This window comes from Grampus griseus (assembly GCF_964374135.1).
Source record: "Grampus griseus genome assembly, chromosome: 20".
Taxonomy (NCBI): Eukaryota; Metazoa; Chordata; class Mammalia; order Artiodactyla; family Delphinidae; genus Grampus; species Grampus griseus.
In genome coordinates this window covers 24934534-24952558 of record NC_139014.1, presented here as the reverse complement: position 1 = coordinate 24952558, position 18025 = coordinate 24934534, and the positions used below count along the sequence as shown (strand labels likewise).

General features: G+C 42.6%; 1 protein-coding gene across 7 annotated transcripts in view; it reads left to right on the top strand.

The window, feature by feature from the left end:
• The first annotated feature begins 3265 nt into the window (after window positions 1-3265).
• The window catches only part of SPAG9 (sperm associated antigen 9), a 142667-nt gene continuing 127907 nt past the window's right edge, over window positions 3266-18025 (top strand). For all 7 annotated transcript variants that reach the window (XM_082678430.1, XM_082678429.1, XM_082678427.1 and 4 more), the window contains exon 1: window positions 3266-3748. In XM_082678430.1, coding sequence (XP_082534556.1) covers window positions 3446-3748 — 303 coding nt within the window. In that variant the 5' untranslated portion in view covers window positions 3266-3445. The remainder of the gene's footprint in view (window positions 3749-18025) is intronic.

Below are 18025 nucleotides of genomic sequence, written 5' to 3'. Positions count from 1 at the left end.
TCCATGCCCCCTGCAGTGGAAGCGCAGAGTTTTAACCAATAGACCGCCAGGGAAGTCCCATAAACATTTACTCTAATTCTACAACATAACCTGTTTTCCTGAATGACTCTTAGTCTTTAACAATAATCTCAGCCCGTGGGGTTAGAGGTGGGTGCTGGAAATTTATCCAGGTGGTTGAGTATAGGAGGTAGTATTACTGCCTACAATGTTAGGAGTTGACTAAAGGGACTCAGTCTCAAGGCCCTCTCTCCCGTCTTTCACTCCCACCTACAAACCAGAATCATAGGATTTAAGAATTGCAAGAAGTCTTTACAGATTCTGTAACACACCTCTTCATCATACAGATGAAGAAGTTGAGGCTCACAGTCCTTATCACAGTGACTGGTACCCAGTAGGTATACAGTAACCATTAGCTTTTTTTGTTTCTGGCCTAAGTTCTTCAAAATGACAAGTCCATACTAAGGGTATAAGGTTCCCAATTTAAAAACTGTTTTCTTTACACTCTATCACACTGAGTTATGTGGTTCTATTGGATTTACTAAAAGTTATTATAGACATAAATTTAGTTTCTAACAGCTTCATTGAGATACAATTCCCATAGCATATAATTCAACTATTTAAAGTGTACACTTCGATAACTTTTAGTATATTCAGAGTTGTTTATCTATCACCATAATCAATTTTAGAACCTTTTCATTAGCCCCAAAAGAAACCCATGCCCATTAGCATTCACTCTTATTTTCCCTTGTTCCTCCAGCCAACCCTAGGCAATGACTGATCTTTCATATGTGGTCCTTTGCGACTGGCTTCTTTTACTCAGTATATTTTCCAGGTTCATCCATGTTGTAGTATGTACTACATTTCTTTTTATTGCTGAATAATAAATATTCCTTTATATGCATACACCATATTTTATTGAAGAGTTGATGGATATTTGGCAGAATTTTATTTTAAACAAATGTGATCACTGAGCTAGCAGAAGCTTAAAATCAAGATAAATATGTATCTCATATATTTCTATCTTGAATTTATACCTAAAGAAGCATACTTGCTATGAAGACTTTATTATAATCTCAGACCTGAAAATCAACAGACATTTTTTCTCTAAATTTTCTGATGTGTATGAGAATACTGTGGAAAGACAAAGTAAAGCCTTGGCCTAAGTCTTCCTGCTCCTCTAGACTCCTAGGAAAATAAAGGCATATACATAGGTAGATTGCCCAAGTAAGCGCCCTCAGGAAGAGAAAAAAGAAGAGAAAACAAAAGAAAGATTCAGAGTAAGACTCCTCTGGTTTTCAAATGTGAGATTTAGAAAAGAAGGGGCATTTGGGGCACATACCTAACCAGCTGATAGGCGAAACTAAGATCCAGACATATACACAAACAATATAAAGGTGACTGCAGGGTGAGGGTGAGAAACGGGGACAGTGCAGGCCACAAATTCACTCATAAGGCTTGGTATTTTCATTTTTGTCTTTTTATACCTTGGCCCTTGCCCAACCTCCATAATGCTTTTGTGGGTCTCCATGGTATTTATGATCCTGGGAGGTAGCTGATTCCCCCAGTGAACCCTTCTTTATCCAAATCTTGCCTTCCCCGGCCCTATTCTTAGAGGAGTTGAGGCCACAGTACTCCTGAGTCACCTACTGCGGAGATAAGGGGCTTTGGGGAGGGTCTTCTGCCCCATTTGCAGAGGCTATGATGCCAAAAGCACAGCTTCTCTATACATCGGTGCTGAATCAAATCTCGGAGACAGAGTTTTGGGTGAAGTAGAAAAGGATAGTTTTATTACTTTGCCAGGCAAAGGGGGACACAACGGGCTCCTGCCTGGAAAAACTGTGTCCTAACTTGGAGACGATAGTGAGAAGTTTTATAGTAATGTTTCAGAGAGGGCGTGATCAGCTTGTGGACATTCTTCTGATGGGTTGGTGGTGAGGTAAGTAGGAATCAGCATCATCAACCTTCAGGTTCCAACGGGTTTGGGGTCTAAATGCTTTTGGGCAACATACCATCGTTAACTTCTCCCACCTGGAGGAGGTTTCAGTATCTGCAAAACAGCTCAAAGATATTGTTGTGTGTATCCCTTGATGGGTAACTAGGACCTTGCCCCAAGGCTCCACTACTGTTTCTCTTGACTGTTTCTCCCTTGTATTGATGAATCCCCTTCCTTTCCCTAACAGCTGCTTGAAACTACCCATTGGAACTCAGGGAAGATCTTGGAGGCTAAATGAAGCCTGTTTCCTGTAATCAAAGAAATGGGGGACACAGAAAGGCTTTTGTGCCCAGGAGTCCCAGAGGGCCCCCCTCGGTATCAGCTAGAAGAGAACACCAGGAAGTGATCCTTGACTCAGCCCGCCTGAGGTTTGGGTGTTGTCATTCCCCACACGTGATTCTCTCCCAGGCGGCTGAGACCTCACGTACTATCGGACTTACTCACCCCAGTGACTCCACCTCTTTCCTCCTCTGCTCCCCAACCCATCAGCCTGCCCTGCTTCAAGATTAGAGGAAAGGAGGGTTGCTGGAGCCAGGAAATGCCACTCTCCCAAGTTGGCCAGAGGAAGCAGAAAAACCCGTGTTTGCCAAAGCACAAGATGTGGCGTTCGTTTTACCCTTCTACAGAATGCTTTGCACGGCCTCTGTTTGAGGCTATCCATACTGTTTTTAACCCCAAAATAATTCTATCCTATTCAAGACCACCTTATCACTGAGGCAAACCTTGTCCCAGGTAAGGTTGCTTTCCCTTCCCATCTGTTTTCCGCTTCTCTGAGTACGGAATTCTCAATCAGATTGGTTTGAGTCCCTGATCAGCCTCCTTCCCGTTCTCGCTGCGTGACCTTGAGTGAACCATAACTTCTCCGGGCCTAGTTTCCTTGTCTGTGAAACGAAGGCCAAACGTCTACCGCACCAAACATCCTTGCGGTGAGGAACAAATGTGAAAGCCCTTTGTGAGCTGTAAAAAGTAATAAAATTTTGGCTATTCTGGGCTGCTAGTCACTCTTCCAGAACCCCTCCCTTTCCACTGGGATTCGCCCTACAAATCGCGCTCTGGGCGGGCACTTCTCACCACCCTCCTCTCGCAGTCTTTCCTATTGGCTTACGCAACGACCTCGCGGCGCCGAGTGTTGACGCCACGCCGCCTCCGCCGGCGAAAGGTGACGCATTGGTCCCGCCCCCGGCCGCGCCTGGCCTCCCGCGGGGCCCCGCCCTACGGGCCGACGCGGCTCGGATCCCGCCCCGCGGGTGACGTGTGGCGCGCGCGGCTTAGCCGTCCCGGCAGTTGGTGCAGCGGCGGTAGGGCTGAGTGCGCTCGCTTCACCCCTCCCCTCCTCCGTCCCGGGCCCCCACCCAGCAGGGCCCAGCCGCAGCCCTAGCCCCAGCGGCCCGTCCCGTGCGGGCCCTTGTCGTCCCCTCAGCCGGCGACGCCCCGGGCCGGCCGCCCGCCACCATGGAGCTGGAGGACGGTGTGGTGTACCAGGAGGAGCCCGGCGGCTCCGGGGCCGTGATGTCGGAGCGGGTGTCCGGCCTGGCCGGCTCCATCTACCGCGAGTTCGAGCGGCTCATCGGGCGCTACGACGAGGAGGTGGTCAAGGAGCTGATGCCACTGGTGGTGGCCGTGCTGGAGAACCTGGACTCGGTGTTCGCGCAGGACCAGGAGCACCAGGTGGAGCTGGAGCTGCTGCGGGACGACAACGAGCAGCTCATCACCCAGTACGAGCGAGAGAAGGCGCTGCGCAAGCACGCCGAGGAGGTGAGGGCCGGCCGGCTGGGAGTGCGAGGGCCGGGCCCGAGGGCGGGCCGGGGGGCGGGGGTCGCGGTCAGTCTCAGGATGGGAGGCGCGCCGGCCTCCAGGAGGCAGGCCTGAGGCCGAGGCCAGCCGGACCGAGCCCGGCGGCCGCGAGGTCCCGGGACCCCCGGCCGGCGTTGGACGCCCAGGCAGGCTAGTGAGTGTCCAGGAGAAGAGAGTGTGATGGGGGAAGCAAGGCCCGGGGAGGAAGCCACAGCCTGGCCTGAGGGCACCTGGGATTGGCTGAGAGGGAGATTTTAGGGTGTCTGCTTGCCTCTTGTAGTTGAGGGAAGTTTCCGACCACCGTGGGATAGTCAGATGGCGGTTCAAACTTTTACCACGGGCGGGGGGGGGGGGGCGGGCGCATTTAAACACTACTGCCCTGGATATGTAACTTCCGCTGGTTCCAGCACCTTTCCTGGGGGTTGCTGCTTTGGGAAGTTAGAGATCTCCCTCTTTCGGCCAGTTTCTTGTTGACGTTTTAACCCTATTGAGAAAGAGGTTTTATATTACGTTTTAAGTGCCTTGGTTGACACTTTGTTAACAGTTAGGTGTTGTATAACAATACTCTGTAAATATGGAGAGTATGCAATTTTATTTTATTGGTATCCCAGATCAAAGCTTTCTTCCTTGTCAGGTGGTAACCTTGGACAGTTCCCTTTAAAAACCCTTTGTTTATTTATAAAGAGGACGGGAACGGGGTGAGGGGCAGGTTGAGGAGGTGTGGGTGACAGTTGGCAAGCCTTTTCAAAGACTACGGTTTACAGGTGCTCTTGGCCAGCTTTTAACTTTAGTGCCTCAGCAGTGTGACCTCGGTGCCCTAACCTTGAGTGAACCTTTTGCAGCTCTGGAGTGCAAGTGATAGGTCTTTGACTTCTTGAGACAGTAGAGGATTTTAGCTTTCAGGATGTGTAGGCATTATTTCTGTGGAACTTATCTAATACAGGTGAAGTGTCCTATTCATCTTTGTTTCTTGAGCATCTAGCAAACCTGGTTAAATATATGGTGATTGAAGGAAGCTAAATAACTAATTATTGAAGGAACGACATGTGTATTTCAAAAATACTTGAAAAGTTTTTTTCTTTTTTAAAATAAATAAATTTATTTGTTTTTGGCTGTGCTGGGTGTTCGTTGCTTCACAAGGGCTTTCCCTAGTTGTGGTGAGTGGGGGCTACTCTTTGTTGTGGTGCGCAGGGCTCTTATTGCGGTGGCTTCTTTTGTTGCGGGGCACGGGCTCTAGGTGCACGGGCTTCAGTAGTTGTGGTACGCAGGCTCAGCAGTTGTGGCTCGCGGGCTCTAGAGTACAGGCTCACTAGTTGTGGTGCGCAGGCTCACTAGTTGTGGCACACAGACTTGGTTGCTCTGCGGCATGTGGGATCTTCCCCGACCAGGACTCGAACCCGTGTCCCCTGAATTGGCAGGCGGATTCTTAACCACCACGCCACCAGGGAAGCCCCAATACTTGAAAAGTTTTAAGGATGTGATGCTCATTTCCTAAGACTAAGTAGTACCACCATTTAAACTTTTTGTCACTTATACCTTTGTACCAGGTCAAATAGTTGTTTTTTTTCTTTCTTTTTAAAAATAAATTTATTTATTTATTTATTTAGGGCTGCGTTGGGTCTTTGTTGCTGCATGCGCGGCCTTTCTCTAGTTGCAGCGAGTGGGGGCTAGTCTTTATTGCGGTGCGCGGGCTTATCATTGCGGTGGCTTCTCGCTGCAGAGCAGGGCTCTAGGTGTGCAGGCTTCAGTAGTTGTGGTGCACGGGCTCAGTAGTTGTGGCTTGCGGGCTCTAGAGCACAGGCTTAGTAGTTGTGGCACACGAGCTTATTTGTTCCATGGCATGTGGGATCTTCCTGGACCAGGGATCAGACCCGTGTCCCCTGCATTGGCAGGTGGATTCTTAACCACTGTGCCACCAGGGAAGTCCCTGTTTTTTTTTTTTTTCCTTAAGCTTGACTGTATGATGATTTTTAGTTCTGATTTTGTGATCCATTTGAGTCAAAGGAACGCTATTGAATTTGCCAAACAAAACTGACTTTATTTCAAGAGTATTTCCAAGTATATAGGGAAGGAAGGGTTGAAAAAGAAAATCTAAGGATGGAATCAAAATTTCCACTGGTTTGTTAGCTGTTTACAGAACTGTTTATGGAACGGAGGTTATGTACTACTACTCCTGAGATGACTTGCCATGTCTTCATGCTCAGACAGGTCCTTGCCATTGTGTGGATGTAAATGGAAAGACTGTGGAATTAACCGAATATCCACACAGGTGAGGAACAGGCCCAGCATGACCTGTTACTGCAGATAAAAGAAACTACTCCTTTCAGCCTTAAACTCCTGTCAGTCCATGTAAACGTAGGCAAAATGCCAGGGTCGCACATGCCCAGAAAACCATCTGCCACAGGTTGCAGAATCAGAAAATAAAACTAAGCTGCTAGACTCTGGATTGTATATTAATTTCTTAAGTAAATGACTTGTAAAAAATAGATTATCCAATGACTTTCTTTGTAATTTGTGCTTTTTCAAATATGTCTATAAATTTTCTATAATGAAACCTTTGGGCAAAGGGCCATGATCTGAGAATACAGAACATTGATGTAATGCTAAATGAGCCAACTTCCAGACCACAAATGTGAAACCATCTTGTTATCAGTTTTCATGTAAGATCATAAATCAAGTTTTACCCAAGTACTCAGAAATTCAGTCTCTTTTGGCCAATATGCAGAAATGATTCTTTGTTTAATTTTCTTTGAGTGTTTGTGGCCTTTAATACAAAGACTATTTCCATAAAGTCTGGTATTACAGCAAAAATGCCTCAGGGTATTTACAGCAAGAATATTTGAAAGTATGGAAATTGACCATCACCTGAGAGAGTTAAGTAAATTCTGAGCACCTTTGTGGAAATTTAGGAGAATGTGTAAATAATGAGGACGTTTTTAGGAGGTGTGAAGTGCTTTAATCTCTTGCTTGCAGGAATTCTCAACAAGGAATCAGGAAGTTAATCTTTATTATAATGGTACTACTTAATTTGAATACCTTCTGTCTTTTTTTTTTTTTTTTGATCGTATGGGCCTCTCACTGTTGTGGCCTCTCCCGTTGCGGAGCAGGCTCCGGACGCCCAGGGCTGACGGGCCCAGCCGCTCCGTGGCATGTGGGATCTTCCCGGACCAGGGCATGAACCCGTGTCCCCTGCATCAGCAGGCGGACTCTCAACCACTGCGCCACCAGGGAAGCCCCCTTCTGTCTTTTTAATTGCTTATTTGAATTTGTTGTGTGGAGTTAGCCTGATGGTTTTGAGTCTATAAAAACAATCTGAAGGAGGGCTGATTTTAGATAGATTTGTAACCAGCTTCAAATGCTAATCAAGAAATCTCTCATTTTATAGCTCTCACCATTCTCCCCTTTGGGCTCCCTGCTCCAGCCATGTGTATTTTTTCCATTCTTTAACCAAGTCCTGTCTGATGCCTTTGCCCATGCTGTTTCCTTGGCCTAGAGTGCTTTTCCCTCAGAGCTTCACCCTGGCTAGCTCCTCACTTTTGGCTCAGCTTAAATTTCACTTCTTCTGCTAGACTTTTCCTGTCTACTCTAGCCAGAGTAAGCCTTGTGAATCTATGAACAATTTACCTGTAAATCAGTAATTTAAAAAAAATCTGGAGAGGGAATTCCTTGGCAGTCCAGTGGTTAGGACTCAGTGTTTTCACTGCTGGAGCCCGGGTTCGACACCTGGTTGGGGAACTAATCCCACAAGCTGAGTGGTGCAGACAAAAAAAAAAATCTGGAGAAAGATGTTATTCTTGGGGAAGAATATATTAGTGTTTTTTATTTTTGTTTGTTTTTGTTTTTGTTTGTTTGTTTTTTGCGGTACACGGCCCTCTCACTGTTGTGGCCTCTCCCGTTGCGGAGCACAGGCTCCGGACGCGCAGGCTCAGCGGCCATGGCTCATGGGCCCAGCCGCTCCGTGGCACGTGGGATCTTCGTGGACCGGGGCACGAACCCGTGTCCCCTGCATCGGCAGGCAGACTCCCAACCACTGCGCCACCAGGGAAGCCCCTTTATGTTTTTGTTTGTGTAAGTTCTGATTCTTTTAAAATAGACATGATTTGTTTTGAGTAATTAAAAAAAAAGAATTTACAAGGTCGTGTTAGTTTCAGATGTACAGCAAAGTGATTCAGTTATACATAGGGAATTTAGTTTCAAAGTGAGAGTTTATTTAGCATGATTGGGTAGAGGGAGATTGCACATAAAAATGAAGATGTACCCTCTTCATCCTCCGTGAGTGGTAGAAGCATATATGAAGAGAGAATATCTTTGCTGGGAAGAAGATGTTGTGATTATGTGACTGCTTTTCTGTGGCTTTTTGTCTGAAAAAGACTGGGGTGATTAAGTGCAGAGATGAGAGATATTACTGAGAATATTCTAATTAACTTTTCCCCAATGAATCACCACTTAAAGATGTAACAAAATGGATGTTTTATATTAAGACTTTAATCAGGTTGTTTTCTTTGGAAGTCTATGAACATGGGAGTGAGTGATAAGATTTGTGGGCAGGAAAGCAGGCATTGGTATTGATTTTTTTAAATTGATGTTATAGTTCTCACTGATTCATAAAAATATTTTAATCAAAAGTTAAGGAAATTAATTTTGATTTGTTTGCAAAATAATTTACAGTGAAAGTTCACTTCTTTAATAAACACTTAAAAAGGAATATTTGAAGTCTTATCAATTTAGTTTTATGATTTATTTTTATCAAGACAGGAGTGAAGAGTACTTTTGAATACTTCAGCTTATATTTGTTGATGGTGGCTATTGAGGACTTAGGATGCTAAAAGTGGAAATTCCCTATTTGCTTCAACATTAAGTTTATTTTGTGTCTTTAGCACAGTTATTTAAATTGGTAATTATGATGTTTATTCAGATTTTTAGCCTTAATTCTATTACTCTAGTGTCAAAAGAAATTTAATTCGCTATTAAGTAGATTATGGGGATTCCCTGGTGGTCCAGTGGTTACAAGTCTGAGCTTCCACTGCAGGGGTCATGGGTTCCATTCCTGTTCAGGAAACTAAGTGGAGCAGTAGGGGAAAAGTAGTTTGTTTATATGCACAGATGATCTGTTAGTAGGTCCATTAGTTGTTAACATTTGACATAAAGTTTTCAAACACTTTTAAAAAGTGAAGTCTCTCTGTGGCACCTGTTCAGTGTTTTTTTTTTTTAAACATTTATTTAGGCCGTGCCGGGTCTTTGTTGCGGCACATCGATATTCATTGCGGCCTGTGGGATCTTTAGTTGCAGCATGCAGGATCTTTTTTTAGTTGCGGCATGCAGGCTCATAGTTGCAGCATGCATGTGGGGTCTAGTTTCCTGATCAGGAATCGAACCGTGACCCCCTTCATTGGGAGCGTGGAGTCTTACCCACTGGACCCCAGGGAAGTCCCTGCGTTTGTTTTAAATAGGCTAACTTGATTTTTTCTTCTGTGAAAATTTCACTTGATATATTTGCCACCATATTATTTTCCTTGAAACCAGTATCTTGTGGTATCTTCAGGGAATTAAAGATTTTTGGTCCAAAGGTTGACTGAGGTACTGACTTCATTTCTCTCTTGGTTCAGTTAGAGCAAAGGTCAGCAGCTTTTCAGAATGTTATGTTACCTCTTAATTTCTAAGTTGTAGAATGCTCAAAATACACCTTAGTGCTTCATTGATCTCTGTATGCCCAAATTATTTTGTATATAAAATGAGTACATTTTAAAACACACTTAAAATACATATTTTCATATTTTAAAAATTACCATTGTTTTTTCTTGCAGAACTATTTGAAATAAGCTTCACACTGCCCCTAGTCAGAGTAGATATGTCCTTGCGTCTAGTCAATCCTTACTTCCAGGCACTTTCTGAAATGAACAGTGTATTTGTTCTCTAGGGGAATGTGTGTACATTGGTGGGAGGGGGTGTGTGTTACCTTGTGAAGTGGTAATCAGTTAACCATTGTTTTGCTATTAAGACAGAGCTTACCCTTTACCTTTAGAGATTTCTGAATTTAAGTATCTGAGATACATTATGTGTCCTTGGGATGGTGACATGCATATTTTACTTATTTAAAATCACAAAAGAGACTATGAAAATGGGTAAGGTACCAAGATGGATTAGTAGAGTAAGAACTACTCACTAGATTACTGTGGTATAAAACATAGGTCACTGACCCAATTCGGTGCCTATGTTTGGTGCGTAAGTTTCTTGGACTCCTTAGCTTACCTTTAACTATGCATTGCTTACTTAAATCACTTGGAACCTTTTGGTTCCCAGGAGAGCTAGTATTAGACTGTAGCCAAATACCTGTTCTTTTGTTCCCTTGACCAATGGTTGAGTTATTTTAAAAACACCTTTTTTTTTTTTTGTCCTGCTCAGCACTCATAATGAATATAGATGTTACCTAAGTAAATTACTAGGTTGAGATAAGAAATATCAGCGTAGACCCAGTTTAAAAATGTATGCAATGTGTTTATTCATAAAACTGACATTTAGGGCTTCCCTGGTGGGGAAGTGGTTGAGAGTCCGCCTGCCGATGCAGGGGACACAGGTTCGTGCCCTGGTCTGGGAAGATACCACATGCCGCAGAGCGGCTGGGCCCATGAGCCATGGCCGCTGAGCCTGCGTGTCCGGAGCCTGTGCTCCGCAACAGCAGAGGCCACAACAGTGAGAGGCCTGCGTACTGGGAAAAAAAAAAAAAAAAAAAGCTGACATTTAGAAATATATGTGTGTAGGGCTTCCCTGGTGGCGCAGTGGTTAAGAATCCGCCTGTCAGTGCAGGGGACACAGGTTCGATCCCTGGTCCGGGGAGATCTCACATGCCGTGGAACAACGAAGCCTGTGTACCACAACTGCTGAGCATGTGCTCTAGAGCCCACAAGCCACAACTACTGAGCCCGCGTGCCACAACTACTGAAGCCTGCACGCCTAGAGCCGGCACTCTGCAACGAGAGAAGCCACCACAATGAGAAGCCCATGCACTGCAACGAAGAATAGCCCCTGCTCGCCGCAACTAGAGAAAGCCTGCACACGACAACGAAGACCCAATGCAGCCAAAAATAAATAAATAAATAAATAAATTTATATATATATATATAAAAAGAAATATATGTGTGTAAATTCTATATATTTTGAAGCTTTGGCCAGTGATATTTTGTTATTAGCTTCAATACAAGTCTGTGGAATTCAGTTAAGAATTCTGGTGTCTGCATACAGACTGAAAGTGAGGAATGGAAAAAGATATTCCATGCAAATGGAAATCAAAAGAAAGCTGGAGTAGCAATACTCATATCAGACAAAATAGACTTTAAAATACTGTTACAAGAGATAAGGAAGGACACTACATAATGATCAAGGGATCAATCCAAGAAGAAGATATAACAATTGTAAATATATATGCACCCAACATAGGAGCACCTCAGTACATAAGTCAAATGCTAACAGCAATAAAAGGAGAAATCGACAGAAATACAATAATAGCGGGGGACTTTAATACCTCAGTCTCATCAATGGACAGATCATCCAGACAGAAAATCAATAAGGAAACACAGGCCTTAAATGACACATTAGACCAGATGGACTTAGCAGCCGAATACACTTTCTTCTCAAGTGCGTACAGAATGTTCTCCAGGATAGATCACATCTTGGGCCACAAATCAAGCCTCGGTAAATTTAAGAAAATTGAAATTATATCAAGCATCTTTTCTGACCACACGCTATGAGATTAGAAATCAGTTACAGGAGAGACTTCCCTGGTGGTCCAGTGGTTAAGAGTCTGCATTTCCAATGCAGGGGGCGTGGGTTCCATCCCTGGTCGGGGAAACTAAGATCCCACATGCCGCACGACATGGCCAAAAGAAAAGAAGAAAAAAAAATCAATTACAGGAAAAAAACTGTTAAAAACACAAACACATGGAGGCTAAGCAATATGTTACTAAGCAACCAGTGGATCACTGAAGAAATCAAAGAGGAAATAAGAAAAAAATACCTACAGACAAATGATAATGAAAACAGGATGGTCCAAAACCTCTGGGATGCAGCAAAAGCTGTTCTAAGAGGGAAGTTTATAGCAGTACAATCTTATCTGAGGAAACAAGAAAAATCTCAAATAAACAACCTAACCTTACACCTAAAGCAACTAGAGAAAGAGGAACAAACAGAACCCAAAGTTAGTAGAAGGAAATAAATTGTAAAGATTAGAACAGAAATAAATGAAATAGAGACAAAGAAAACAATAGCAAAGGTCAGTGAAACTAAAAGCTGGTTCTTTGAGAAGATAAACAAAATTGGTAAACCTTTAGCCAGACTCATCAAGAAAAAAAGGGGGCAGGGCTCAAATCAATAAAATTAGAAATGAAAAGGGAGCAGTTAAAACTGACACAAAGGAAATACAAGGCATCATAAGAGACTACAAAAAGCAGCTATCATGCCAATAAAATGGACAACCTAGAAGAAATGGACAAATTCTTAGAAAAGCACAACCTTCCAAGACTGAACTTGGAAGAAATAGAAAATGTCAACAGACCATGCATAAGTACTGAAATTGAAAACAGTGGTTAAAAGACTTCCAACAAACAAAAGTCCAGGACCAGATGGCTTCACAGGGGAATTCTAGCAATCATTTAGGGAAGAGTTAACACCTACCCTTCTGAAACTCTTCCAGAAAATTGCAGAGGAAGGAATACTCCCAAGCTCATTCTATGAGGCCACCATTAGCCTGATACCAAAACCATAGAAGATATCACACACACACAAAAAGTACAGGCCAATATCACTGATGAACATAGATGCAGAAATCCTCAACAAAATACTAGCAAACCGAATTCAACAATACATTAAAAGGATCATCCACCATGATCAAGTGAGATTGATGACAGGGATGCAAGGATTGTTCAATATCCACAAATCAATCAGTGTGATAAACCAGATTAACAAAGTGAAGAATAAAAAGCATATGATCATCTTAATTGATGCAGAAAAAGCTTTTGATAAAACCCAACACCCATGATAAAAGCTCTCCAGAAAGTGGGAATAGAGGGAACTTACTTCAACATAATAAAGGCTGTATATGACAAACCCAGCTAACATCATTCTGCACTGTGAAAAGCTGAAATCATTCCCTCTAAGATTGGGAAACAATCCTATTTACCATCACATCAAAAAGAATGACAGGTTTTGGTAACTACAGATGTGATGGGAATAGGGAAAAATAAAGTATGGATAAAAATGGGTCCAGGCATCGGGAAGCTATGGTTTCCCAGTAGCTGCTTTAGTCATTAAAGCCTAAATGTCCATTCTCTTAATCACACGTCTGAATTTCTAAAGTAGCAGTATTTTGATTCATCCCTCTTGTTAAGTGTGCTGATAGGATTGTCCCTTCAAAACCACAGACCCAAGGGCCAGGTTTTGGGCAGGGAGGCTCTTGCCTACCAGACCTGTGGAGACATCCCACCGCCCCCTCCACTGCCTTGCAGGGTAGGGTGTAGTAACATCAGACTAGACATCAGGACAGTAAATCCCAGGGTTTGCTTAAGGGGTAGTATGGTGATAACTCAATTGGTTTACACTTCTAATAGAAGCCCATGTAATCTAAAATAAAACTGCCTATATCAAGTAAAAAAAAAAAAAAAAGAATATAATACCTAGGAATAACCCTACCTAAGGAGACAAAAGACCTCTACTCTGAAAACTATAAGGCACTGATGAAAGAAATCAGAGATGACACAAACAGATAGAAGGATATACCGTGTTCTTGGGTTGGAAGAATCAGTATTGTCAAAAGGACTATATTTCCCAAGGCGATCTGCAGATTCAATGCAATCCCTATCAAATTACCAATGGCATTTTTCACAGAACTAGAACAAAAAATCTTAAAGTTTGTATGGAGACACAAAAGACCCAGAATAGCCAAAGCAATTCTGAGAAAGAAAAGTGGAGCTGGAGGAATCAGGGTCCCTGACTTCAGACTGTACTACAAAGCTACAGTAATCAAAACAGTATGGTACCGGCACAAAAATGAAAAATAAATCAATGGAACAGGATAGAAAGCCTAGAAATAAACACATGCACCTATGGTCAATTAATCTATGACAAAGGAGGCAAGAATATACAATGGAGAAAAGGCAGTCTCTTCAATAAATGGTGCTGGGAAAACTAGAAAGCTACACATAAAAATATGAAATTAGAACACTCTAACACCATACACAAAAGTAAACTTGAAATGGATCAAAGACCTAAATGTAAGGCTGGACAGTATAAAACTCTTAGAGGAAAACATAGGCAGAACACTCTTTGACATACATCGCAGCAATATCTTTTTTGATCCACCTCCTTGAGTAATGAAAATAAAAACAAAAACAACTGGGACCTAATTAAACTTAAAAGCTTCTGCGCAGCAAAAGAAACCATAAACAAAACGAAAAGGCAACCCACAGAATGGGAGAAAATACTTGAAAACAAAGTGACCAACAAGGGTTGCTACGACACAGTCAAAAAATGCAGCTCTAAATAGACAGTTCTCCAAAGAATACGTACAGATGGCCAAAGAACACATGAAAAGATAGTCAACATCACTAATTATCAGAGAAGTGCAAATCAAAACTACAGTGAGGTAATACCTCACAGCAGTCAGAATGGCCTTCATCAAAAATCTACAAACAATAAATGCTGGAGAGGGTGTGGAGAAAAGGGTACCCTCCTACACTGTTGGTGGGAATATAAATTGGTACAACCACAATGGAGAACAGTGTGGAGGTTCCTTAAAAAACTAAAAATAAAACTACCATATGATCTAGCAATCCCACTCCTGGGCATATATCTGGATAAAACCAGAATCTGAAAGGATACATGCACCCCCACATTCATTGCAGCACTGTTTACCATAGCCAAGACATGGAAGCAACCTAAATGTACATCAACAAAGGGATGGGCAGAGAATATATGGTACATATATTTAGTGGAATATTAGCCTAAAAAAAGAATGAAATAATGCCATTTGCAGCAACATGGATGGATCTAGAAATTATCATACTAAGTGAAGTAAGTCAGACAGAGAAAGACAAATATATGATATTGCTTAAATATGGAATCTAAAAAATGGTATAAATGAACTTATGTACAAAACAGAAATAGAGTCACAGATGTAGAAAACAAACTTATGGTTACCAGGGGGGAAATGGGGGGAGTGATAAATTGGGAGACTGGGATTGGCATATACACATTACTATATATAAAATAGATAACTAATAAGGACTTACTGTATAGCACAGGAAATACTCTCTAATGACCTATATGAGAAAAGAATCTAAAAAAGAGTGGATATATGTATATGTACAACTGATTCACTTTGCTGTGCAGCAGAAACTAGCACATTTTCAATCAACTGTACTCCAATAAAAATTAAAAGAAAAAATAATAAACAGTACATTTTAAGGGAAAAAAAAGAATTTTCATGTCTAGTAGTTTGGCATAGTTCTGCTGAATACGTTTGAACGGAGCCATGGGAATTTACATGTTAATACAGTAGAGAAGTTTCTAAGTTGAGGATCTAGAATTATTATTGGGAACTTTAAAAATACCATTTTTATTTTTTAAGAGGAAGATGGTGAATTAACATTTTTGAGTACCTGCTCTGTATCATGTACTCTGCTACATACTTTATTTTATTATTATTATTTATTTTGTGGCTGCGTTGGTTCTTTGTTGCTGCGTGCAGGCTTTCTCTAGTTGTGGCGAGCAGGGGCTACTCTTCGTTGCGGTGCATGGGCTTCTCATTGCGGTGGCTTCTCTTGTTTTGGAGCACGGGCTCTAGGCGCATGGGCTCAGTAGTTGTCGCTCACGGGCTCAGTAGTTGCGGCACACCGGCCCTAGAGTGGGCAGGCCTCAGTAGTTGTAGCGTGTGGGCTCAGTAGTTGTGGTGCATGTGCTACAGTAGTTGTGGTGCACGGGCTCAGTAGTTGTGGCTCGTGGGCTCTAGAGCGCAGACTCAGTAGTTGTGGCATACGGGCTTAGTTGCTCCGTGGCGTGCGGGATCTTCCTGAACGGGGGATCGAACCCATGTCCCTTGCATTGGCAGGTGGATTCTTAACCACTGCGCCACCAGGGAATTCCCCCCTTTTATTTTTGAGGTCAGTAAACTTTTTCAATAAACCACCCCCAGCTTTTTATTAGGAAAATTTTCAAAAATACAGAAAAATGAAAAGTTTGTTTATTATCTATATATTTGTTACCTGGATTCAGTAGTTCTTTTATTTATCTACCTACACACCAGATACATATGACAAAATACATATATACATACGCATATTTTTAAATTGTTGAACCATTTCAAAGTAAATTGCAGATGTTATGACACATCACCCTTCAGTACTTAAAGTAATTATCCTAAAAATGAAAGCATTGTACCATATAACCACAATTTTATTTACATAGGAGAACATTTTTTAATATCTAATATTCCATTTGAATTAATGTTTAGGAACAGAGTACATGTCAGTTATAGAGGTAAGTTAATATTTTTATAGTGAACTAATGTCACTCATCTGGAAGGAAGAAACGATTGCAGTTTAGCTACTTTTCTGTAAGAAATTTAAATCTGAGATTTATAAAACAAAATTGGTTAAAAATTTTTATTTAAGATTATAGTATAAAAATACCATGGATTATTTTTCCCCTTTGAAATTTAGAGATGCAGAAATTGAGAAACTACCCTACATTTAATGTTTTCTCTAGTAACTTTTTTTACCTTGTTTCTGACTGCTTACCTGCTCCACTAGGATTTATAGAGCCCGAGAAGAAGTTTTTCCTTGTAATTTGAGGTCCTGCTGATTGGATTCTCCACAGGGGATGGGTCTAGGATTTTTGTGATTCTGGATTCTGTTATTGTCCTTTAAAATGTATTTTCACTTGCTTTTCTTGCAGGTATCTTTTAATGGCTGGGCAGAAACTCCATGATCTTCTAGTTCTTTCCTATCCCGTTCCCATAGGTAGATAAACAGGAGACATGAATAATCAGAAAGAACAAATATATATTGAGCCAGGCACTGTTCTAGACTCTGAGAATGTGGCCACAAACAGATCAGACAAGTAAGGTAGCCCTTGCTTTCTTAGAGTTTATATTGTAATAAAGAATAAACAAACCAGTTAATTACAGATTGTAATAGGTGTTACACGGGAAATAAAAAAGGTGAGGTGATACAGAGTAAAGAGGCAGGCACTTTATTTATTTATTTTTTTGCGGTACGCAGGCCTCTCACTGTTGTGGCCTCTCCCGTTGTGGAGCACAGGCTCCGGACACGCAGGCTCAGCGGCCCTGGCCCACGGGCCCAGCCGCTCCGCGGCATGTGGGATCTTCCCGGACTGGGGCACGAACCCGCGTCCCCTGCATCAGCAGGCGGACTTTCAACCACTGTGCCACCAGGGAAGCCCTAGGCAGGCACTTTAGATGGAACAAGCAAGTTTATAAAAGGGAAGCTGTCCATGCAGGAAATAATTCATCTCATTATTTAGATATGATGAGTAATTATTTAGATATGAAACTTTAGGTATAATAGAATTTCTCCTACTCATATTCTTTTTTTGTTCATTTTTATTTTTATTTTATTAGTTATTTATTTACTTTTGGCTGCATTGGGTCTTCGTTGCTGCATGCAGGCTTTCTCTAGTTGCGGCGGGCAGGAGCACTCTTTGTTGTGGTGCACGGGCTTCTTGTTGCGGTGGCTTCTCTTGCTGCGGAGCACAGGCTCTAGGCACGCAGGCTTCAGTAGTTGTGGCTTGCAGGCTCTAGAGCGCAAGCTCAGTAGTTATGGCGTGTGGGCTTAGGTGCTCTGCGGCGTGTGGGATCTTCCCAGACCAGGGATTGAACCCGTGCCTCCTGCATTGGCGGGCAGATTCTTTTTTTTTTTTAAATCTCATTTTTTGTGGGTAATTCTTTTTTTAATTATTTTTGGCTGCGTTGGGTCTTTGTTGCTGCATGTGGGCTTTCTCTAGTTGCCACGAAAGGGGGCTACTCTTCCTAGCAGTGTGTGGGCTTCTCATTGTGGTGGCTTCTCTTGTTGTGGAGCACAGGCTCTAGGCACACGGGCTTTAGTAGTTGCAGCATGCAGGCTCAGTAGTTGCAGTACACAGGCCATAGAGCATGCGGGCTTCAGTAGTTGCAGTGCGTGGGCTCAGTAGTTTCGGCACGTGGGCTCAGTAGTTGTGGCTCGCGGGCTCTAG